Here is a 24,426-nt window from a genome sequence, read left to right on the forward strand (position 1 = left end):
TCGATAACTTGATGTTTTGTGTCTTTAGTTTAGGACTGAGCACCTAAAACCTCACAAACAATAAGTGTTGAAATCTCCCTTCATGACTTTGTTGATGAACTCACCTGCAGGTTGAACTGAAGAAGCTTCACCTTCAGAGGAAACAGAGACAAACTGCTGCTTCTCCTTCGGTCTGTCTCACTGTCACAACTTCACGACTTAAATCTACAGAGGACTCTGTGATGTCACACCAGTCTGACCTATCCGAAACTACACCGTGGCACAGGTGTTTTCTTAAACATCATCAGTTTGTTGAACTCTTTACACATGGATTCTTTGAATGTTGATATCTATTACAGATCTTGTGGTTTCACCAGGGTTAACATGTCCTGAACGATAAATTTAATGCAGTTTAGTCTGTTTAGTAAAAATGTTTTTCCCGAATCAGCTGATTCTTTGTAGACGTCTGTGGTCAGCTCATCTTTCGGTGCAGGAAGATACATACATGCAAAAACACATAATAAAATCATGTGGACACTTCCAGTTGAAGCAATCATATCATTGATGTATATTTAATTACCCCAATAAGTCAACAGAGACTATGTTCACATACAAAATACACAAAATATTCTAGCGTTTGCTCTTATTCCAAACAAGCAGGCCATGGCTTTAATGGCCTCCATGAAATTCTTGCCTTGGTTAGCTGGATCCTGACCAAAACTTTTTTTTTTAAACTTTTTTTAAGTACAAAGCTTTTTTAATGTTGTGAAGGGGTCTATTTTAACCATAAATCATTTTTTTTTCAGAAACCTACCCAAACCGACCCCTCCTCACTTCATTTTCTGCCAGGGAATCCCAGTAAACGCCAGCAGGCCGAGCTAAATCTGCTGTACCACTACCGTTGGAACTATTATGGCTGGGGCAACGGACGCCGCCTCCGCTGCACAGGACCTGGCTGCTACAACGCTGCCGCTGGCCTCCCAGGCGCACTCAGTTGGTCATTGGATTAGCACTGGAGCCAGGCCAAAAGTTCCACTTCACAGCTCCACTCCTGATCGAGCTGACCCATGGTCCCAGCCGTCCTGGACGGAGGTGGTGTGCCGCAACCACAAGAGGAACACAGGTGGGATTTCTCCACACCCATCCCTTGATTTCTCTAACCGCTACACAATCCTGCGGGATGTGGCTCCGGGCCATTTTTACGACGCCCCTCCAGCCCTGATTCCATTCGGCTCGGACCTCTCTACTATGATGGCTTCTCCCAGAGCCGCTGTTCTCTCACCACCTTCGGCCGCTGAGCTTGCTCCACCTGCGGTCCCTCCACCTGCGGTTGCTGCCCCGTCTCCATCTGTGGCTCCCCCATCCGCGGCGTCTTGTCCGTCCACTCCACCTGGAGCCAAGGCCAGCCCTGCAGCCGGTGTTAGTCGGGCCACTCGCCGCTCCTCCACGGGGAGGGATCGCCGTAAAAAGCTGAAGGAGGCTGTCATGAGGCATTCAGGAAGGCATCACCGGGCCTCCTCGCCTGTGCACTCCTGTCTGTCCACGCAGACCGGTCCGGACCCAACAACAGCAGAGGTAATTCAATGCCCTCTGTCCGCCTCGGGCAATCCACCCGCACGTCCATGTCCTCTCTTCCCCCAAACACAATAATTATCGGTGACTCCATAACCAGGAACATCCACTTCATTAACGCTGTCACACACTGTCTCCCCAGTGCCACCGTCCCCGACATCCTGGATAAACTCTTGTCCCTTCTGCCCTCACTGCCGAGCTCTATCAAGAGAGTTGTGGTACATGTGGGGACAAACGACACTACCCGCTGGGAGTCGGAGTGCACCAAAAACAATTTTAACCTCCTCTTTGACGTTTTAAATGACTGTGCAATGACTGTTTTTATTTCAGGGCCAATACCGACTCTTGGTCGCAGAGCCGGCCGTTTTAGCCGACTCCTCAGCCTTCACACTTGGCTCCAGACCGTCTGCAGGAAGCACAACTTTGGTTTTATTGACAATTTCAACTTGTTCTGGGACCGCTCCTCACTTTTTAACAAAGATGGGATCCATCCAAATAGACGAGGTAGCCGAATGCTGTCGGCTAACCTGCAGCTAACATCTACAGACCAAACAATGTTTTTATCCAAGAGTTTGCTGAGTCACTGTCTGGTTTTATTTCAAAGTTGATTTTAACATACGCGTGCTGCCCTTCTCAGTCTCTTGTCACTGATTTTATAGACACTCTGGAATCTTTTAACCTCACACAGACTGTACAAATTCCCAGACATTCTAAGGGTCACACCTCGGTCTTAGTCCTGACAACCTTGCGGTTAAGGATATCTGTGTATCGGACCATAAAGCAATTTTATTTAATATAATTTTATCCCAATTACCTTTTAATCGCAATTTACCTGTCCGTCGTCACTTTTTTAACTTTGTGTCTGCCAGCCAGTTTTCTGAGCTTTTTAATACTGCTTCTTTAACTGTTTTTAATCCAAATGTTAGCACAGAGGAGCTGGTCTCCATTTTTAACCAAACCTTGTCAAATGGCTGCTGGAACCCTTTAATTTGATGGCTCACTGAACTGTGAGCTTGACTGATCACTGTGGAAAATGTGGAAATATTTCATCTGTGATGAGCTCTGGCTGAGGAATCAGATGGTGTCTGCCGTGGACTGATGTGAGTTTTAGGTGTATTCTTTGAGGCCGGAGTGTTTGTAGTGGTTGTGGTTTATTTTGAATTTCTGTGCTGCCAAACACACCTTTGTTTGTTACTGACAGCAGCTGTGACTTCCACAGAACTGATCAAACAGGTTTTAACACAAAGCGTGACCTTTGTCTCTCACGCTCACTTATGTTGGACCTGCCAACATAAAATGTCTGATAAAGAGAATTTTTTTTTTTGTCATTTGCACACAACTGTGTGAATTAAAGCAGCATAAGGATACAAAAAATAAATACACACTGTACACAAAAAGGCATACTTTACAAAACTTCAACAAATTATATCAAATAAACACTTTATTGATTCAGTAGCCGGCCAGTGTCTGGTCTGTAGTTAACAGCAACAGTGAGCTTCACTGACCTGCTATTAGCGGGGCTCTCCAGGTGTTTTAAGGTCAGACATCTTTCAGTGAAAGCACAGTGATGCAGAGTAAAGGGCCCAGATGGCTGGCCTTCCTGCCAGCCTGCCTCTTAACTCGGTAGGTTCCACCGTTCAGCAGCCACACAGGGCAATGTAATGTTTTACCAAACATTTCATGGGCAAGAATTTAAAGTTAACCATGTGCAGTAGATTAAGGAGAACTGACTGATGGGGACAACTTGTGTAGGAATTGGTCCAGTATTGAGGGAGACTGATGCAGCTGGCAGCTGAGAAATGAACCACAATGTGATTCTTTGGGGAAAATGTAAATCTCTGACGACAGCATGGAAATGCCTCTCTTCCCCTTCACTATTTCGGTCTGTGTATAACCAAATCTTGTATATCGTGAAGTCTTATTCTCTCGTTTGTTGCAGTAATATAATGGAGGACACGCGAGAAAGAGCAATCAGGAGCAGAGTGAGACATTTTTGAGTACAGAAACATAGATTACTATTACCACAACAGTCAGAGACACTATAGTTTTGTTTGCACATTTCACAATGGTACCAACAAAATGTCACAAATAATTTTGACCGGAGTGGCCGTTACCAACCAAAGAGAGGAAGTTCACTGGGAGGAGAGACGTGCTGCACAGACTGGAGGTAATGGTAACTGCTACAGTTAGTAGAGAAGATACTGGCCAGGTCTCAGATGTCAAGTCCAGGTAAATTAACTGTGGTCCGAGTAGATCTGGTGACCCGTTTAACCTTTTTATTTGTAGGTTTTAATGATTTCATCTGCGATTGATCATTCAGGACCAGTGGACAATCTTGCTCTACCCCTCCCTCACCTGTTGGTCCTGCTGCTGCAGTCTGTGTGACAGTCACTCTGCTCTGCACAGAAACATAGAGACTGTCCTGTTTAATGTAGGTCTACTGATTCTGTTATTAACTGTCTGGTTTCTGATTGACATTGTTTTCTCTCCAAAGGTGCTGCCTCTCAGGTCGGTGGGTTGTGGAGCAGATACCAACCTGATGACTTGGTATCAGGTGCAGATATTCATCATCATACATAATATTGAACATTGTTGTACTGAAAATTAAACAACCTCACAAAATATACAGCAGGTCAAACACCTCTATGGTTCATCTTACTTTATGTGTGTATATTCAGAGAGTTGTAGTTTGTCACTGTGACCACTAGAGGACAGCAATTCATTATCATTTCTGTTTGTGTTCAGGGAGGAAAGTGAATCCAGACAGAGAGACACAGGAGACAAAGTGAAGACATCAGATCCCATCAGTTTTCTGCTCACCTTCTCATTTATTGACACCGTACAGCAGATAATGATTGACATCAGGGTTTCAAACCTCCAACAAACATTGGAGAATCATTTCTCTACATCAACAACTTTTTGACTGAAGACTTCACACCCAGCAGCTGCTCACACACAATCACATTTTTTCTTATATGATTTTTTTTCTCTTTTCCTTTGCTATAAATTGTGTTGGCAGTTAATGAAGTTATTAACAAGTTATCAGACTCTGTGTGTCTGTTTGCATCTAAAGATTATTTGAGGTTATTTACTGGAGAAAAAAAATCATCAGCTGAGATTCTGCTGTACGTTGGTCGTGAAGAACTAGTGGACAGGACGGATCTTAAAGCTGATGGTCTTCAGGGAGTAGTAATGACCCTTCCAATTGTACCAATTCACTCCAATAGCATAGTGAGTCTTGTCAGCCCCCCAGTGATAAACTCCATTGGGGTTTGTACGGTGACAGGCTTTGTACCAGAACGCCCCCAGGAATTTTTTGGCACAACTCCCAGTTGTCCAAAGGTCCTGGTCTTTGTCGAAGGTGGAGAACTTCTGTTTGCTGTGCCAAGTCAGGGAGTCTCCTACAGAAATACAACATGAAACAGAGAGTTTCACAATGATACTGTACTTATGAAGGACACAATCATTATTGGCACCAAGATATCAAACTGGACCAGGGGAGGAAACAACTTCAGTGCATTCTCACTAACACCAACTCTTCCTACTAAATAAGAAAACTCTGGATCTACAGGACTATATTCTGCATGAATGCAACTATCTATCCTTCTTAGTATAATGGACAGTGTCTCAGCCTGTCAAGAGATTTCTTTGCAGATTTAGAGACATGTTGCGTATGTTACAAATTAAAATATTTCAAGATATTTCAAGTTGTTTCCTGCTTCATTAATTTTGCACACAAAAAAAATAATACACAACAGAAACTATTCATTTATATTTATGCAGATTATTTAAAAAAGGTAAAATGATATTTCCACTCTGGCCAGCAGGGGGTACTGCAGCACCTACAGCACCGTCCTTCCTGCCCTGATGCTCACCTGCCCCTCCATTCTTGAATCCAGACACAGTCATTCGATATCCGTCAGACTCAGGGCCCACAGAGAACTGAGAGTATTTAGCAAACACTTTTTTTCCTGTAAAGTCCTCCATGTCAACCCGCAGCTCGTACTTTCGCTGGCATGTCAAATGGTGGATGGTGTTAAGACCTGCACACACACACACACACACACACACACACACACACACTATTTAACATACTGCACAGTAATGTACGTAATTTAGAAAAATATTTTTTGACACAGTCCTACCAATGGCTTCACACTGTTCTACTGAAGGTGATAACACTGATGGATATATTGAAGGTATGAAAATGTATTTTAATATGTTAGTACCATAGTTTTCCATGCAATGAACAAACAAAGACATTAAAGAAGACTGAAACTCTGAATATAAAAATACTTTGTTTGGAAAACTCCTCTGACTGAGACTGAAAGAAAACCTGCAGACTGGAGACACAACATTCATGAAAAATCTCATTTCTGGATTGATTCAAGAGAGCCTCTCTGTTAGTTTGGTTTCAGTTCTCACCGAGCCAGTACTCTCCTGCAGCGTTACCAAAGCCAGTCCTGTATTGATCCCAGCCCCTGTAGAAGTTCACCGAGCCGTCCATCCTCCTCTGGAACACCTGGGGAGGACGGGATGGAGGGTTAACCACCAGTTATCTGGCACATCAACCAAATGTTAACACTTCAACCCAGTTGGCTGTAACTTCAACTTGACTTCAGTGAAAACTCACCGTCCACCGTCCTCCATCTGTCTTCAAGTCACAGTACACCTACACACAAACACACACTCGTTGGTAAATGTGATCAAGTTGCAAATACTTTACATATGTTGACGTCTCATCTTGGAACCAGCAGCTTCATCATCTGAAGGTCCACCTGTGTCCCAGAGAGGATGCAGTGTACCTGGATGCGAGATGTGGCTCCAATGGGATAGATGGTGTACACTCCACTGGGTCGGCTCTTGTCTTGCTTCTGGATGTCACTGCAGTCCACTGGCAGGTTGACGGTGGTGCAGCTGGTCAACACTGGAGCCAGGAGGAGGACGAGGACTGATATCAGCTGGAACAGAGAACGTTTTGACATGGAGTCAGGTCTGAAACTTCTCAACTGGTTGGACATTTTGAAGAAATGAGACATTGTCTCCAATTTTACTTTAAATTTAATGTAATTTAATTGTGTGACGGCCCGTCGGTTGTTGGGCAGGACTGAGACAGAAAGTTTCAAACTTGCCTTCATTGTCAGAGTTCTGCTGAAGTGATGTATTCTTGTCTGGATCTCTGATGAGCTGTATTTATAAAAAAAATATTCCAAACTTTAGAGCTCAATACTCAACATCAACACTATACAATCACAAATAACGGTATCATGAAAACCAAAAGAGATTAAGGAGTGATGATGACAAACTGCATCAGATACACAGCCTGACACCACAGGTTTTAAACACTCACTTATATCAAATATACAGTCTGCTTCAACACAGTGATCTCACTGAAATAAATGAGGTGGCTGCTGATGTCGCCATCGATAACTTGATGTTTTGTGTCTTTAGTTTAGGACTGAGCACCTAAAACCTCACAAACAATAAGTGCTGAAATCTCCCTTCATGACTTTGTTGATGAACTCACCTGCAGGTTGAACTGAAGAAGCTTCACCTTCAGAGGAAACAGAGACAAACTGCTGCTTCTCCTTCGGTCTGTCTCACTGTCACAACTTCACGACTTAAATCTACAGAGGACTCTGTGATGTCACACCAGTCTGACCTATCCGAAACTACACCGTGGCACAGGTGTTTTCTTAAACATCATCAGTTTGTTGAACTCTTTACTCATGGATTCTTTGAATGTTGATATCTATTACGGATCTTGTGGTTTCACCAGGGTTAACATGTCCTGAAGATGATTAATGCATTAATGCAGTTTAGTCTGTTTAGTAAAAATGTTTTTCCCGAATCAGCTGATTCTTTGTAGACGTCTGTGGTCAGCTCATCTTTCGGTGCAGGAAGATACATACATGCAAAAACACATAATAAAATCATGTGGACACTTCCAGTTGAAGTAATCATATCATTGATGTATATTTAATTACCCCAATAAGTCAACAGAGACTATGTTCACATACAAAATACACAAAATATTCTAGCGTTTGCTCTTATTCCAAACAAGCAGGCCATGGCTTTAATGGCCTCCATGAAATTCTTGCCTTGGTTAGCTGGATCCTGACGAAAACTTTTTTTTTTAAAGTTTTTTTAAGTACAAAGCTTTTTTAATGTTGTGAAGGGGTCTATTTTAACCATAAATCATTTTTTTTCAGAAACCTAGCCAAACCGACCCCTCCTCACTTCATTTTCTGCCAGGGAATCCCAGTAAACGCCAGCAGGCCGAGCTAAATCTGCTGTACCACTACCGTTGGAACTATTATGGGCAACGGGTGCCGCCTCCGCTGCACAGGACCTGGCTGCTACAACGCCACCGCTGACCTCCCAGACGCCCTCAGTTGGTCATTGGATTAGCACCGGAGCCAGGCCGTCCTGGACAGAGGTGGTGTGCCGCAACCACAAGAGGAACATACGTGGGATTTCTCCACACCCACCCCTTGATCTCTCTAACCGCTAAACAATCCTGCAGGATGTGGCTCCGGGCCATTTTTACGACGCCCCTCCAGCCCTGATTCCATTCGGCTCAGACCTCTCTACTATGATGGCTTCTCCCAGAGCCGCTGTTCTCTCACCACCTTCGGCCACTGAGCTTGCTCCACCTGCGGCCCCTCCACCTGCAGCTGCTGCCCCGTCTCCATCTGTGGCTCCCCCATCCGCGGCGTCTTGTCCGTCCACTCCACCTGGAGCCAAGGCCAGCCCTGCAGCCGGTGTTAGTCGGGCCACTCGCCGCTCCTCCATGGGGAGGGATCGCCGTAAAAAGCTGAAGGAGGCTGTCATGAGGCATTCAGGAAGGCATCACCGGGCCTCCTCGCCTGCGCCCTCCTGTCTGTCCATGGAGACCGGTCCGGACCCAACAACAGCAGAGGTAATTCAATGCCCTCTGTCCGCCTCAGGCAATCCACCCGCACGTCCATGTCCTCTCTTCCCCCAAACACAATAATTATCACATCCCTCTGCTGCTAATTCTAACAATCACAGTACCTCAGCAACCCTTGTTAGCTTCCACCCCTACTTATAATCCAGTACATTTTGGCCTTTTAAATATTAGATGCTTTCATTTTAACTAAAATGTTCTCCCTTAAATTGGGGCAGTATATGATAAAAATGTCTGAAAAGCGGAATTTGTGGCTTAATAGGGATGTGGTACTCAATACTGTTAAACCTTTCAGGTATTGATGAAATAACACAAGTAGTATTGAAACTTTTCCAGTCAAATGATACCTGCATTCAATCCTTTTGGTACCCAGATCTAGAAAAAAATAACTATTTGTGTGGTTTTGCTACCAAAACATTGGTGATAAAAATAAATGCATAAAAGAGAAGGATTGTTTATTTCAGGAAAAACTGTGAATAATATGATGAAGCAGCTAGTAAAGCAGGAATAAAACTTCAAGGTGGACAGCTGCACTGTGTAAAAAAAAACAGTATCGAATAGAGTTCTCTATCAGTACCAGTACCACTTTCAGGGTTCTGGTATTGGTGCTGGCATCATCATTTTTGAAATGATACCCAGCCTTACATGTACTGTTCTTCTATTCTATTCAAAGTGATGATATTGTAGAAATGTTATTAAACAAATCATTACACTGTGTGGCCTGACTTAAGTTTTTTTTTTCTGTTAAATGCATAAATACCCACAAGTGAAGCACGGGTAAGTTTATGTCAAAGGTAAAAGACCTGTTAATCAAACTATCCAAACACTGGAGACTAAAATTGATTCCACAGAAGTGCTGTTGTCATCACCACCACCTCAATTCTATTAAAACTGTCAACACTTCATGCCCCAAGTCAAGTTCTCACTGTTAAGGGAGAACATGACTTGTCTTGCCGTTAGCAGTTTCATCAGAAACTATCAAAACACTGGAAACTATTCAAGTCTTGGTTCCACAAAAATGCTGTGATCGTGAGAAGACTTGAAGTAAAATTTTCCCACAGGTGTGTCATCAGTTCTGTGGAAAAAAATATATTATGAAACTGTAAGGACTGCATCCTTAAGGTCTAGGAGGCCATAGGAACACTGTGGATTTCATCAAGTAGATATTTTTTAAGTATGCCTTGTAGTAAATCACAAATCCTCCACTTTAAACAGCACATTATTTGACATCATTACAATCTTTATGCACTGTAATGATTTATTGATTTGTTTAATTATTTCTCACTCCACTCTGTCACAGCTTCATTTCCTGCTCTCAAAACCATTTTCAGTTGTATTAGCAGACAAATCTGGTGTGTCCCTTCTATGAATGACTTTGTGCTACTTTGTGACTTTATGCTTTGTGTATTTTTTCACTGTTAAAGTTTTAAATGAATGTGTATGTATTTAATTACACTGTAATAGTTAACACTCACTAAACACTAAAACGTGATGCACACAGCTCCAGCAGAGTTTGAGTATGAGTTCGAAAACTATGTTGCTTAAGTAATAGAAAGTCTTATTATATTATTCCCACCAGGCGTGAGCTGTGGGGGGGGGGGGGGGGGGGGGGGGGGGGGGTCAGATAAGGACATAAGGAATGTTTCTTCTTACTGGCTGCTCCTGCATCATATGTATGGCACAGGGTTGTGGGAGTCACAGGCAAAACAAGACAATGAGTTTGTATTTTGGAATTCTGTGGAATTTTTGGGACTTTAGTTTTTGGACCCATCACAGTGCTGTCAAACTTCAACTTTGTAAATAGAAGACTGGCCTATCTGTAGGACGGATCCCCATGGTGCATAAGCACTCTGCTCTCATGTCTGGTGTGGTCATTATCATTGATGATAATGCCCCTTGTCCAATCAGAGTGCTCTGTCTGTTATTTAAATTAAATAAAATCGAATAAATACATTTGCACACCACTGGGCTTTGTGCAATCATACCATGTACTGTCATGTTATTCTATACTGTCAACACTTTGTGGCCTCAGTAAAGTTCTTGCTTTTGAATACATATATCTGTACAGTCTCTCAGGTAACTGCTGTAGGTGCTGTGTACTGTCTTAATACATTATAAATGTTATTATTAAACAAATGATTAAGCTGTGTAGCCTGAGTAAGAATTTTTCTGTTAAATGTACAGAAGCCTGTCAGCATAATATCTTATCTTATCTCAATAAGTGTTACATCAAAAGTAAAACCTATGACTTAAGACCTGTGTGTTGTTTCAACAGTTTATTATACTCAAACACTGGAGACCGTCCAAGTATTTGTTCAACAGAAGTGCCATGGCCATGACAAGACTTGAAGGCAAATTTCCCCACAGGCGGGTCCTCAGTTCTGTGGAAAAAAAAAACAACCTTCCACTGTATTATGAAACTGTCAACAGTCCCCCTTAAGGTCATAGGAGGTTCATGCTGTGGATTTCATGAGCTAGATATTTTTTTTCAAAGTATGCCATGTAAGAAATCACAAATTGTTCACTTTAAACAGCATATAATTTCACATTACTTTGATCCTTATACACTTTAATGGTTCATTGATTTTTTAAAACTCATTCTTGAATCAGTCTTCATTGCATACCACTATTTCACCGCTACATGTTCTATTTTCAAAAAAAAGTTGCAGATTAGTTGCAAACAAATCTGTTGTGTCCCTCTCAGTTTCATACTGTATTTAAATGAATATTCACTAACAAAGACCACGCCAGAATAGATTTGCACATAAACGGTTTATTGGTTATGATGGATGGAGGAGAACTTGGATGATGAAGTAGCAGTCTGGAAGGGGGTGCAGGTTGGAGGTAAGGAGGGAAGGGGTTAGGGTTTGAGGGATGGAGGGATGAGGGTAAAGGGATGCGGGATGGAGGGATGAGGGTGAAGGGATGCAGGATGGAGGGATGAGGGTGAAGGGATGCAGGATGGAGGGATGAGGGTAAAGGAATGCGGGATGAAGGGAGGGGGGTGGGGGTAAGGGATGTGGGATGTAGGGTGAGGGATGAGGGATGAGGGTAAAGGGATGTGGGATGGAGGGATGGAGGGAGAGGATTAGGGTAAAGGGATGTGGGATGAGGGGTGAGGGATGGGGGTTGTTGGATGGGGGAACGAGGGGTTTGAGTTGGATGGATGAACAGGTTCGGTGGAGTCAGCTGGTGGCTGGAAGATGGAGTGGAACCAGGCAGGGTTGAGACTCTGGGTGGGGGTACCGTCTCTCTAGGATTCCTGACGTATGGAGCCCCCAAGAGAACGTCAGGCAGAGAGGTGCATGTGGGCATTTCTGATGTCTTTCAGGTCATGTCAGATATAGGAGAGGTAAGCCGGAGAGGACCAGCGACCAAGAACTTTAATGATGTGGTCAGGGATCCCCTGCTTGGATGCGGTTGAGGCCGCTCCGATGCGGAAGGAATGTCCGGAGTAAAGCTCAGGGGAAATTCCTGATCTGTAGAGGATGTGGCGGAAATGGCAGTGGAACCAGAAGCGGGAGACGGCCTTGCCCGTCTCAGTGAGGAATAGAGGATCTTGCGGAGACTCAGGTATGAGTTTAGTCGGAAGAGATAGATGAGTTGGAAGGATAGTGGCTACGATGACAGGGTACATTTCATAGATGGCAGAGGAGGGGGTGAGGGAAGTGAATTCAGGCGGCCATTTGGCCGAGAACCACCTGCCATCAAAGTAGCCCCCGAAACCAATGGAGGGGGCTGCGTCTGTGAAGAGCTGGAAGTCTGTGATGTGGTCATCGTAAAAGAAGGAGATGCCATTCCATGACGAGAGGAACTGATGCCACATTTCCAGTTCCATCTTGCATGCATCATCCAGTGAGACATGGCCGTGGAGGGATGGAATGGAAGTGGCGATGGAAAGGAGGTGTGACACGAAGGATCGACCCTGGGGGATGATGCGGATGGCGTAGTTGAGATGGCCCAAGAGTGAGAGAAATTGGCGTTTGGTGCATCTGTGAGTCAGGAGGAAATTGGAAATGAGTAAGGAAAGCCGGTGGATTTTTTTGGTAGGCAGGGATGCTTGGAGCAAGACTGAGTCGAGGGTGATACCAAGAAACTCCAGAGATGTGCTGGGACCCTCTGTTTTCTCAGAAGAGAGAGGTACTCCGAGATCATGGAAGGCGGAGATCAGAGTGACAGACTCTGAAAGACCAAATGATGGGGGAGAAGAGGGTGGCAGGACTATGAGAAAGTTGTCCAGAAGATGTATAACGAATGGGAGTTTGTAGTTGTTTGTCAGGATCCAGCACAGTGCTTCAGAAAGGGAGTCAAAGATTTTTGGGCTGCTCTTGGGACTGTTGTCAGGCGCACTGCGAAATAGTAAACACCCTTCCAGAGGACACCAAAGACATGCCAGTAGTCGAGGTGGATCGGAAGGACTTTGAAGGCGCTGGTGATATCCGCCTTGGACAGCCAAGCTCCTTGGCCTGCAATGCGAATGAGTGAGATGGCATGGTCGATTGTTGCATACTGCACTGAGAAGTCGGGGCTTGGAATGAGACTGTTAATACTAGGGATGGTGGAACCGTGGGGGGAAGAGAGATCAATAATGAGTCTCTTTTTCCCCGAGTATTTTCTGGTGGCTATGCCTAATGGACTGATCCTGAATTTGGGGAAGGGTGGGGTGGGAAATGTGCTGATCATGAATCCTTGTTCAACTTCCTTAAGTAAAAGTTCGTCAACCACTGTGGGCTCAGAAGTGGCGGACTGCAAGTTGTGGCATGTGTGAGAGGAGTCTGGCATGGCCTGCAAGCCGGGATGGAATCCGTGGGTGAAACCCTGAACAAGAAAGTCGACAAACTCACGGTCTGGGTGGTTCTCTAAGGCGGAAGCAAGGGCGTTGATTTTAATTGGGGTGTCAAGGTACTTACACAAGCTGAACTTGGTTGGATTATGTGGACAAGTTGGCCTGGCGTGGGCCCCACCACAGAAGGAGCAGGTGTGGAGGAATCTGCAGCTGGAGGCGTTGCATCCAAGGTCGTTAAAGTTATTGCAGATTATCCTCCCACCTTGGTGGAGGACTGGCCTCCCTCTTCTATCTACGCCCCTGGGAAGCGGGCCGAGGGAGGTTGGTTGGGTGTTGGCTGGTTTAGGGGTGATGGAAGGTGGGGGGGCCACACGGGGGGGCCTACGAAAGACAGTGGGGCTCGGTTTATTCGGGGCTGTGATGTGGGGCAAGGAAGTGGTGAGGGTGCATGATGTGGCTGGGTGAGATGGTGCGCCGCAGAGATCGCAACACAAAGAGGACCGAGCTGCAAAAACACGGCAGTAGAGTTCAGAGTCTAGTATCCCCCAGTATGTGCCTTGGTTAAATTGCTGCAGTCGACCGGCAGCTTGTGTGGCAAAAAGAGTATGGTAAGTGTAAAAACCATTGCCCCTGAAACGCAAGGCAAGGTTGAGGATTAGTGATAGATAGTCATCCAACTCTGACCTGCGCTCAGGGAAGACGGAACAGATGGTATCACGGTACAGGGAGAAAGAGAAAGCGAATTCGACGGCGGTGAGTTCTTTGGAGCAGGTGGGGAGTGGTTGTTTGAGCTCAATGGGACCGAGTGCAGTTTGCAGTTCCCGGGGAATATGGGGATTACAAGCGGAAGGGTGTAGCAACTGGGCAAGATCGACATAATTACCAGCGAGAATCTGCTGCCTTAGCGTGAGTGATACTGGGGAGGGTCGAGTGGGTGCGTTTGGACGTGCCGGAGGTAGTGCAGTGGCCAAAGTGAAGTTGGTAGGTGGGGGGGGGGGGTAGGTGAGGAAAGTGCTGGGACCGGCTGTAGGCAGAGCTGTGGAAAAATTAGGTACATTTAAAGTGGGATGAACAGTGTTAGCTACATGTGGGTTATGGGGAGGGGGTAAGGGGTAGGGGAGGTGGAAGGGAGGTGGAAAAGAAGAGACAGTGGGAAGCTGAAGGCTTTGGCTGATGGAGCCACCATTGCTTGAGGACATAGGAGCAGTCTGTGGAGCTGAGGTGGAGGGCATCAGGGTGGGAGGAGCTACAGTGGCCAAAGAAGATTGAATAGGAAAGGTACAAGGAAGGGAAGAGGAAAGGATGCTAGGATGGAGGGATGCATGTGCTCGGGTTGCTAGTGAAGGCTGGGGGAAAGAGAAGGGATGAGATTGCTCTGAAATGGGGAGAGCTTGAGCTGGTTTAGATACGACCTGGCCCTCTGAGAGGGCTGATGTGGAAGGCCGGGCGTCATTGGCCGTGGAGTGCATCATGACGTCATCCGTGTGGGCATCAACGCGATGCTGGGAGTCCGGAAGAGGTCGGGAAGCGTGGCGAGAGCGAGTAGAGCTTTGCTGTGACTCGGTGAATAGTTTGAAGAGTTTTGCCTTGCTGTCGGTGCGGCGGAAGGGGATGCGTTGCTGGCTGAGGGCGTGCTTCAGCCGAGTGATTGTCCACTCGGATATGTCGGGAGTAGAAGGGCGGCGTGAGTGTTGGCTGGGTGCGTGACGGTCTCGTTGGCTTCACCTGTCATCCAAGCACTCGGATCGCGGGCGGGTCAAAGATGCCCGTCTTGGAGGAGGAGTGACCCCCGAACATCGATGCCGGGATCTCCTCCTGGAGCTGCTGGACAGCGAAGGCCCAACGATGTTGGAACTATCGGAGCATGGATGCTGAGAGCGTGGAGGAACGTGGATGGATGACCACAACCGGGGCTGCTGAGGTGGTGGGCAGGGAGGAGAAGGGGAGGACTCAGGGACGACGGGAATGAACAGGTCCCCCTCAAACTGATCGCTGTCGGATGGATTCAGGAAGAGCTCTTCGTCCATTGTTAGGTAGGTTTCTTAAGCTGACTGGTCTCTCACGGATGTGGAAACAGAGTCAAAGGGTGAGGAAACGGATGAGGTGTGCTTAAGTACTCGTAGTATGGAAATGAAATCGTCTGAGGCGTGATCTTTGTTCCTGAATCTTGTTATAAAACTTCATTAGGTTAAAGTATTTGCACATCATTGCCTTACGTTTTTATTTACATTTCATCCAGTGTCCCAAGTTTGTTTTAATTGTTGTTTGTATGAAAGACAACATGCTACTTCCAGAAGTAATGCTTTGTGTATTTTTTCCACTGTTGAAATTTTGGGCTATCTTTTGGGATATCTTTATTTAAAATATAATATTCAACAGTTAATAAAGACTAAAGAATGACCTACACAGGTCTGGCAGAGTTGCAGAGAATTATAATTAGTATAAGTTCATCCATTTATTGTTTCAAACTTCTGACAAAAAGTGAGAAAAAGTCAAAAACTAGTCAAAAACTATAAAAACACCAGAAACTTTTAAACTATTCTCTTCACAGAAATGCTGTGACAACGGTAAGGAGTATGTCGTCAGATATCTTAGCAGGTGTGTCCTCATTTCTGTAGGAAAATTTCAGCTGTTCTATTCAAACATTAACCACTAAACTTTATGGTATTATGGAATAGATACAGTAGACTGTACACTGCTTTAGTTTGTGCAAAATGTGTGATGTGTATGGTGACGTGTATTAAGGTCTAAGTAAACTGTTGTGGGAAAATGGACAATGCAGTGTGTGTGTGTTTAGAACAGCGGGGACTGAGGAACATGTGAGTGGATAAATGGACTGGTTAATAACTGTAAACTGTAACTGTGTCTTGGTTTCACAACACTCAAGGCTTTAGAACAAGTTGGCAAGTTGTGGCCTGTTACATTAAGAAATGATTGTGTTCATGTTTTGGAGGCGTGTCAAGTACCTGACATGATATAAATAATCTCGCAGCATGACAGATCATCAGACTGGCTGCTCCAGTTAGAAGTCAAGAAGACTCGCACACAACTCAGCTGATCTACACACCTTCACCAGGTGAGGACAAACTGGGCGACAAAAACGTGTTCAGACTTTTACTGACTGTGTTACTGAGAGTTGATTCCCAGTGTTAAAAACTCTGTAAAAAACTGAAGACTGTGTGGTCACTCACTTCACATTTCTCAACAGGTTGGAGAAAATGGCCTCAGATCACATGACAGTTGCTGCCCTGGGTCGACCATTCACCCTTGGAATGCTCTATGATGCTCGGAAAGATGAACTCATCCCAGGTAAGACTTGACATTCACACAGATACAGTATTTATACTTTAAAGGTCCTAGAAGGAACTTTCTTATTGTTTTGATTGCGGAGGCTGCTGTAGTGGAGCAGGGAAGCTCATAGATGGAAGGTTTTGTGCATTTTGTGACTAAAACATGAGACATTTTCTCCAGTGTTTCGATGAATCAAGAAGTTTTTTTTCAGACATGGAGGCACTTCAAATCTGACCTCTGGAACAAAGCAAAAAAAAAATTTTAGGCTTACAAATGTAATTTTGTTTTTTCACTTTTTCACAGATATGTTTGTGGTATACATAAAATATTTTTTGTATGTTATGTTTTATGTGCTGTAAACTATTTAGTTAAAGCCTGACTGGCCAATAACTGAATAAAGATTTGGAACCAATAAGGTAATAACTTTGCATATAATGTAACAACTTATCACATTATTAGCTTAATGAAATCACCCTCCTGTTGTCTTCGGAATTATCGAAAATTACATGGATGTTTCCATACTATGGTCTTTGCAAGTAAAATTAATTATGACTTTATTTTTTTAATTATATGTGTTTTATTAAAGTTGATAGCACCTGTGGTCACCTGTGATATATAGCAGTGAATGATGATCCAAAATAACTCATCATTTCTGCTTTTTTTCTTATAAACATGCTATAATTTTATGTAAAGGAGGTATATTTTTCATAAATTAAGTATAATAAAAAGAATAAAAAGTGCAAAAAAAAAAAAAAGTTTAAAATTTGTGGTAATGAGTTGGAAACAAGTTGACTAAAGTGGTGCAACACAGAATTTTGGTGATCATTTTATATTTCTTGCTTTTTAAACAGTCAAACCACACCAGGTCAATTTTGACCCGGGAAGACAACAGGTGTGACTATTTGCTGGCATTAAAAAATTTACATTCTTTCAACACAGTTTCCTGACTAAACTTTGACAAATCCCAGTCTGTGATAATGCAGCAATTTATGTGCCTCAGATCATAACCATAGTCAAAATAATCAGAATTTCTCCTTTTTTTAAAACTCAAAAATTAAGCATAATTTTATCTATTAAACAATACATTACAAAAATAAGTGTAAAATATATGTTGATGTGTTGGAAACAAGTTGACTAAAAAGGTGCAACACAGAATTTGATGATCATTTTATACTTCATGCTTTTTAAACAGTCAAACCAGACCAGATCAATTTTGACCCGGGAGGATAAAAGGTGCATAGTAAATAAGAAGACATATATAATAACTGGAGTAGATAGTTTAATAATGAACTTGTATCACTAAGTTTCAGTTTTTATTATCAATTATCAGACTTCATCACACTTATCCTTACTGTTGCATCTGTCAAACAGCTCCTCAAAAACCTGACTGATCCTGACCTGACCAGTCCTGACACAGAGTAACTAAATGTGAAAAGTAACTGAGGTTTTTGAGCAGGTGTTTGAAAGGGTGTAACTAGGGGGAGGTGTCATGGAAGTGTGACACTTTATAGTCAGTAAAAATACTTAAAGTGAGATACTAGCTCATACATGCCTGCATACAAAATGACTTTGAAGTAAACTGTTGCAGTTTTTGCTGATCATATTAACCCTCACTTTATACTGCTTATTATTTTAACCAGATTTGATATTCACAAACCCAACTTCATGAGCAAAAAGCCAAACCTTTCAGAGCAGACTGCCTCAAACAGTTAATGTTTTCTACATCTTTATGCACAAACATGAAAGCTCTTAGACTGCATAAGCTTTTTGAGCTCTAAAAGATACTTAAATCTGGATAGATTTTTATTCATCTTTATCTTTTTGTAAATGTGGAATGATCATATATACTCAAGGTGCTGTTAACTTACTTTATCAATAAAGTTGATTCAAGGAGAATAAAAAAGCCTGGAACATTCACTTCATGCTGCCTGATCAAAGAAAGTTTTTAGGCTGTATTGTACCGACGTTTCTGTCCATATCTGCATGTTGTCTCTGGACGAAATGAGCTCACATTTATTCTCTCTAGTTAATTAAACTTAAAATTTCTCTTATCCTCAGAACACTTACAAACTTATAAACAGCAGTTCTTTTAACTTGCAATGATGAGTTGAATGAATGTACTGTATAGTTCAATCAACTCAAAAGCTTCTAAAGAAACATGATCAGAAACAAACTAACCGCTGCTGACTGTAACTCAGTCTGTTACTCTGGCTTCAACACTCCACACTGATCAGCTACAGCAGCCTCAAGGGTCAAAACTGGTTTTAAATACAAGATGGAGACATTGGAGAGGCAGCATACGTATGTTTTTATTTTTCTATTTTAAGATTTTCTGATGGTATTAACTTGATGAGTAGGAACAGCTAAACATATCAGTCAATTTAAAAAAGTATTTTATTTACCTCTTTTATATGAAGTATAGGAATAAAGGCCCTAAAGTAAAACTCTGACTGATGTGATGTAGTCTACAATGTTTTTGGAGATATGACTCATGATATTTATCCCATAAAAGTGTGATGGAAAAAAGAAGATCCTGGAACTCATTATAATGAGAAACCTTCTCATATGTTCTCAACTATATGACTTACAAACAAAGTCATTATTTTGAGAAGCAGAATTGTTATTTTGAGATAATAAATAATTATTTTCGATACAAAATTATTTTGAGGTACAAAATCATTATTATGAAATAATAAAACTTTTCTGAGATAATAAATAATTATTTTGAGATCAGAACTCATTATTTAAGAAACTGCTTTTGAGACAAATAGTTGTTATTATATTATTATTATACATATATGTTATCCTGCCAGTGCCTGCCAGTGTTCTTTCAACACCCAAGTGCAAAAATACAATTTTACTTCAGTAAAAGTACAAAAGTATCAGCATAAAGATAAACTTAAAGTTCCAAAAGTAAAAGTGCTGACTGAGTTCCCTCCAAATAGTTTGTGTTCACTCTTGTTATGATTTCATTCAGCACATTGGTGAGGGGCCTCATGTTGGCCTTTGCCTGGGGCCCCTAAATCACTGAAACACCCCTGCTTAAATATTGTGGTAGTACTGACTGGGAAGATAAGGACATCATCCAGCTCTAAATATTATTCTGTATGGTGCTGCTGCAGGAAGTGTAGGAGTGAGCCAACACAACATGTAGTCACAGCAATCCTATGGAATGAAGAGAAACTAACACTCTGATAAATGCATGTACAGGCCAAAATATCTGGTAAATGTATTCAATACAGTTTAACCAATGAAGAAATTTATTCACTGTTGTTTGGAGTATGAGCCCCCAGACCCCGCTACAGAGGACTGATTCACAAATATGTCGTCTTTTTCACTGCTTATGAGTTTTCAGGTCTGAATTAAGTTCATTTCAAAGAATTAATCAATCAGTAAATGTAGTAGCTGTTTCACAAAATGGTTTTCCTTTAACAGATGACTGATGTTTTCCACTTTCTATAGGTCTGACATTGTGGGATGATAAAACTCTACAAGAGAACACAGTTGAAGAGCATCATGGGAGCAGTGACACTCAGATTTCTGCATCTGATACGACTGAATCCAAGTCCTCTCTGTTGGATATTAATGCTTCTCTGAAGGCCAGTTTCCTGGGTGGACTGATTGAAGTTGGAGGATCTGCAAAATATCTGAATGATACAAAGAAGTTCAAGAATCAGAGCAGAGTGACGTTTCAGTACAAAGCTACCACACACTTCAAACAGTTATCAATGATTAATCTTGAAACCATGGACACCAAACAGAAAGAAGTTATTGAGAAGGGCGTTGCAACACATGTAGTCACAGGAATCCTTTATGGGGCAAATGCTTTCTTTGTGTTTGACAGTGTGAAGTTAGAGTCCAGCAGTGTTCAGGACATCCAGGGCAGCGTGGAAGCTGTGATAAAGAAGATCCCTTCATTTGAAGTTGAGGGGAGTGTTGACATCCAGCTGACTGATGAAGAAGAAGAGCTGATTAATAAATTCTCCTGCAAATTCTATGGAGACCTTCTCCTTGAAAGCAACCCTGCAACATTTGAAGATGCAGTGAAGACCTATGTTGAACTTCCAAAGCTGCTGAAAGAAAATCCAGAGAAGGAGAGTGTTCCATTGAAGGTCTGGCTGATGCCACTCAAGAATTTGGATCCCAAAGCTGCTGAGCTGATGTCAGGGATCAGTGTTGGACTAGTGAGGAAGATGCAGGATGCTCTAGAAGATTTAAAGGAAACAGGAATGAGATGTGAGGATTCTCTGTTTGACAGTGTGGTTGAGCATTTCCCACAGATTCACAAGGAGTTAAGTTGTTTCCAAAACTTGTGTAATTATTACACAACTAACCTCCAGCAGACCATGGCAGTGAAACTTCCTCTCATCCGTGAAGGAAAAGAAGATGAGAGCAAATTAGAGAAACTCTTTGAAGACAGAAAGAAGTCACCATTCAGTCAAGAAAAACTGAGCGAGTGGTTGGATCATAAAGAGAGAGAAATCAACGTCATCAGGTCCTGTGTAGACATGATGGAGGGAATAAAGATCGTCCCAAATCAGTCAGAGTTGGACAGAGAGGTTCTTGCTGCAGGTGTAGAAGATGCTCTGTGCTTTGTGTTCACCTCCCTGGAGAGTGCTGACCCCTGCCTGGATGCAATGACCAACTACTTGGATTCACTTAAATTAGGAGTTACCAATGAAGACCCATGGTACTACTCAGATGAAGTTTTAACCAACATGAGAGAAAAAGCCAAAGATTTCCACCAAGCTGCCAAAGGCTTGAAGAACAACAGCAGATTGTGTTTCCTGGTAGCGTCCATTTCAAATGAGAAATACAAAGGAGCAACCATCTACCATTACAAGAACGGCATTCTGCTCACTGATAATTTCTCAAAGCCAAACATCACTAATGTGGAGACTGACAAAGACAGAAGAGATTTACTCTGGTGTAAGTATTTTATTTTCACTGTTTTACTAATAAATTGCTCTGCTTAGGAAACGTGATTACTGAGCATTTTTCCCTCTCTCACATTGAAATAGCTTTAGAAAGGCTTCTGGAGTAAATTAATCAGTAGTGCTAAACTTTACTTTAGCAAAAGTACCAATAAAACATTGTAAAATACTCCAATACAAGTTAAAGTTTTTTGTAAACTCATACAAACAAAATCATCACCCACAATCCACCAGAGGTGTGTGGCAGCACCTGCCTCTGCACAGACCCCGCCCTCCGTCCACACCTTCTTATTTTCTCATTATTTTGCTGCTCAGGACGTTTTACAAACCCAAAATGTTGGTATTTGTAGTTCTGGGAATGAGACTCAACAATCAACTATCTTTCTTTTTTTCTTTTTGTTTGTTTTTTTTTTTTTTTTATTTTACAAACAGCATCTGACCAACCAACTTATTCTGCCTTTAAATAAAATGATAGAAATATAAACAAAATGTGCTGACAGATACAGACACCTAGAATTGCTGACTGGTCAATGACAGGGCCCAGACTGACTTTTGGCCAATCACAATCAAGATAAGTGCTTCGTCTTCTTTTCCCTCTAAAACATGGACGAGCACAACGGACACTAGTTTTGAGCAGAGCTGTAGAAAAGAGGAAAGTCTTGTTTGCTGCCGACTGTGTAACATGTTGTTTAAATAACTTAAGGTTAGCTAACTAGTTGGTAAACTAACATTAACCTGCCAAATCAAGTTAAAGGCTGTCCAAACGTAACTTATCAAATCTCAACCCAACCTGTTTATGATGTGAAACATGTCAGTTTGTTAGCACGTCAGCTGATGTTAACTTCAACGTTAATGTTACAGTTCAGAATCATTTTGCTGAGTTAATGCTAACTCCACCTGCATCTGTCCTGTTATCTGATTTTAACGTCCATCATTGTCGTAAGTTACAAAGGAAATAAAAACAAACATGTCATGAAACACGACCCACCGCTGTTCTGGTTTAATGAGTGACCGTGTTAACTGGTGACTCAGCAAAATAAGTTACAGTGTATTTGGTGACTCATCAGATCCTGTGACCTGCAGTGATGGAAAAAGTACTCAGATGCTTTACTAAAAATACTTAATTACAATAAAATTCCTGCATTTCTAGTCTCAAATAAAGTACTAAAGTAAAACTAATAAGTAAACTTTAACAAATTTACTTTTACTTTAGCACCTGACTTAGTGCTTTGTACTTCAAAGTACTTTGTACTTGTACTTCTTTGTACCCAGTTTTGATCAAAAGATGTTATAGCAATAACAAGCATATTATTATTATTATTATTATTATTATTATTATTATTATCATTATCATTATCATAACCAGTCACACTGTAACAACAGGATGTGAATGAATGTTAAAAAATATAAACCTATCATTGAAAATAATAATCAAGTCTAACGTCACTAACGTCTCGTTCTCTCCTTCAGACGCCTGTGATCTCACTCTGGACCCAGACACAGCACACAACTGCCTCACTCTGTCTGAGAGAAACAAGAAGGCGACAGAGGGAGAACCACAGTCGTATCCTGACCTCCCACAGAGATTTGATAATTATCGACAGGTTCTGTGCAGAGAGGAGCTGACTGGACGATGTTACTGGGAGGTGGAGTGGAGAGCTTTTGAAAGACATGATGTTTTTGTTGGTGTTTGTTATAAAGGAATGTTTAGGAAAGGAAACGATGACCAGTGCAGACTTGGAGGAAACACCGTGTCCTGGTGTTTACGTTACTATATAACATCACCAATTACTTTCTGTGCAGAGCACAACAATCAGCAGCAGAAGTTGCCTGTTCCTCCTGGTGGCATCACCCGGCTGGGAGTGTTTCTGGACTGGGCTGCTGGCACTCTGTCTTACTACAACGTCTCACCTGACACACTGAGTCACATCCACACCTTCAAGACAAACTTCTCTGAGCCTGTTTACCCAGCATTCAGGACTTGGGAGAACTCGAGTTACGTGTTTCTGTCTCTGTAAACTGAGCAGCACATGATTCGATCCAAGTTCACTTCAGTTCACTCCTGACGTTAATTTGCAGCAGAGAAACACAAAGCCATGTTTCCATCTCAGTATTTTTATGTGAATTATCTAATAAGTTTCCTCAGAGCTGTCAAACACACCACTGCACCTGTAGGAGAGTCTCTACTCTCATCATCTTCCTTCAGAAAACTCAGCATATGGTCTCATGAGCTGAAACTAAAGATTTTGGGGTTTATCTGGACTGACCTGCTGGTATTCAGTCTCTTCTAACACACTGAGTCACCTCCACACCTTTGATCCCAGATTCACTGACCCTGTTTACCCAGGACTCTGGTTGGACAGCAGTGCAGGAATAAGGTCCTGACCAGACAGAGAGCTTTTTAGCAGCCTGAGGCGGCTTTTTGTGACAGTTTTCAACAAGCGTGAAGCGCTTTGAGTGCTCTGAATGCCTCCAGTTGAAAAAACATCATTTGTGTTGTCCAATCAGGTGACCATCATGGAGACGCTGCCTGAACCAGCTGCTGATGCTCCCACCACCAAGTCCAGCTGAGCCTTTAAATAGTGATGAAGAGACGATACAGGTTCCAACAAGGCGGCGCACAGCAAGTCTCTCAAATACAAGAAACAGATGTAAACCAAAGTTAGTCTATAATAAGGAAATTCATATTAAACTTCATATCAAAATACATACTCACAATATTTAATGTAAACATCAATAAAAAATAATGGTAAAGTTCAGGGTAGGTGATTTAGTAGTTGCTTAGCAACAGTAAAAAAAAAGAGGCACAAGCTGCTCTGGTTTTAAATTGTTGGTTACAACAAAAAAAGACTCGCTCTGTCTGATCAGGGCCTGAAGACTCAGTCAGATGGAGCACATTTTGCAGGTTCCCAAACACGAGGAGCACTGCACTG

General features: G+C 42.5%; 2 protein-coding genes across 3 annotated transcripts; one reads left to right on the plus strand and one right to left on the minus strand.

Moving 5' to 3' along the window:
* Positions 1-4,359: 4,359 nt before the first annotated feature.
* Positions 4,360-6,738, minus strand: LOC146311501 (microfibril-associated glycoprotein 4-like). Of its 2 annotated transcripts, XM_084740203.1 has the most exons (6): positions 6,684-6,738; positions 6,357-6,512; positions 6,185-6,223; positions 5,977-6,073; positions 5,427-5,594; positions 4,360-4,952 (listed from the first exon to the last, which is right to left on the minus strand). In XM_084740203.1, exons 1-6 carry the CDS (start codon positions 6,687-6,689, stop codon positions 4,696-4,698), a joined length of 723 nt encoding a protein of 240 aa, XP_084596329.1. In that variant the 5' UTR covers positions 6,690-6,738; the 3' UTR covers positions 4,360-4,695. The 2 variants fall into 2 exon arrangements, with proteins under 2 accessions (XP_084596329.1, XP_084596330.1); XM_084740204.1 differs by lacking the exon at positions 6,684-6,738 and having other exon boundaries at positions 6,357-6,551.
* Positions 6,739-16,223: 9,485 nt separating this feature from the next.
* LOC146311502 (stonustoxin subunit beta-like) lies at positions 16,224-23,653 on the plus strand. The gene is made up of 4 exons (XM_084740202.1): positions 16,224-16,344; positions 16,477-16,577; positions 20,022-21,488; positions 22,964-23,653. Exons 2-4 carry the CDS (start codon positions 16,487-16,489, stop codon positions 23,509-23,511), a joined length of 2,106 nt encoding a protein of 701 aa, XP_084596328.1. The 5' UTR covers positions 16,224-16,344; positions 16,477-16,486; the 3' UTR covers positions 23,512-23,653.
* The last annotated feature ends 773 nt before the right edge of the window (positions 23,654-24,426 follow it).

Source organism: Lutjanus erythropterus, chromosome 17 (genome assembly GCF_056507025.1).
Source record: "Lutjanus erythropterus isolate fLutEry1 chromosome 17, fLutEry1.hap2, whole genome shotgun sequence".
Classification (NCBI taxonomy): Eukaryota; Metazoa; Chordata; class Actinopteri; order Lutjaniformes; family Lutjanidae; genus Lutjanus; species Lutjanus erythropterus.

Bases quoted from the DNA above. Each gene is read 5' to 3' on its own strand.
- LOC146311501 (XM_084740204.1), bottom strand. From the start codon at position 6,536: ATGTCAAAACGTTCTCTGTTCCAGCTGATATCAGTCCTCGTCCTCCTC. The intron at 6,224-6,356 runs GTACACTGCATC...GTTTGTGTGTAG, and splicing joins GAGCCACATCTCGCATCCAG to GTGTACTGTGACTTGAAGAC. The intron at 4,953-5,426 runs GTGAGCATCAGG...GTATTTCTGTAG, and splicing joins ATTCAAGAATGGAGGGGCAG to GAGACTCCCTGACTTGGCAC.
- LOC146311502 (XM_084740202.1), top strand. From the start codon at position 16,487: ATGGCCTCAGATCACATGACAGTTGCTGCCCTGGGTCGACCATTCACC. The intron at 16,578-20,021 runs GTAAGACTTGAC...CACTTTCTATAG, and splicing joins GAAAGATGAACTCATCCCAG to GTCTGACATTGTGGGATGAT. The intron at 21,489-22,963 runs GTAAGTATTTTA...TCTCTCCTTCAG, and splicing joins CAGAAGAGATTTACTCTGGT to ACGCCTGTGATCTCACTCTG.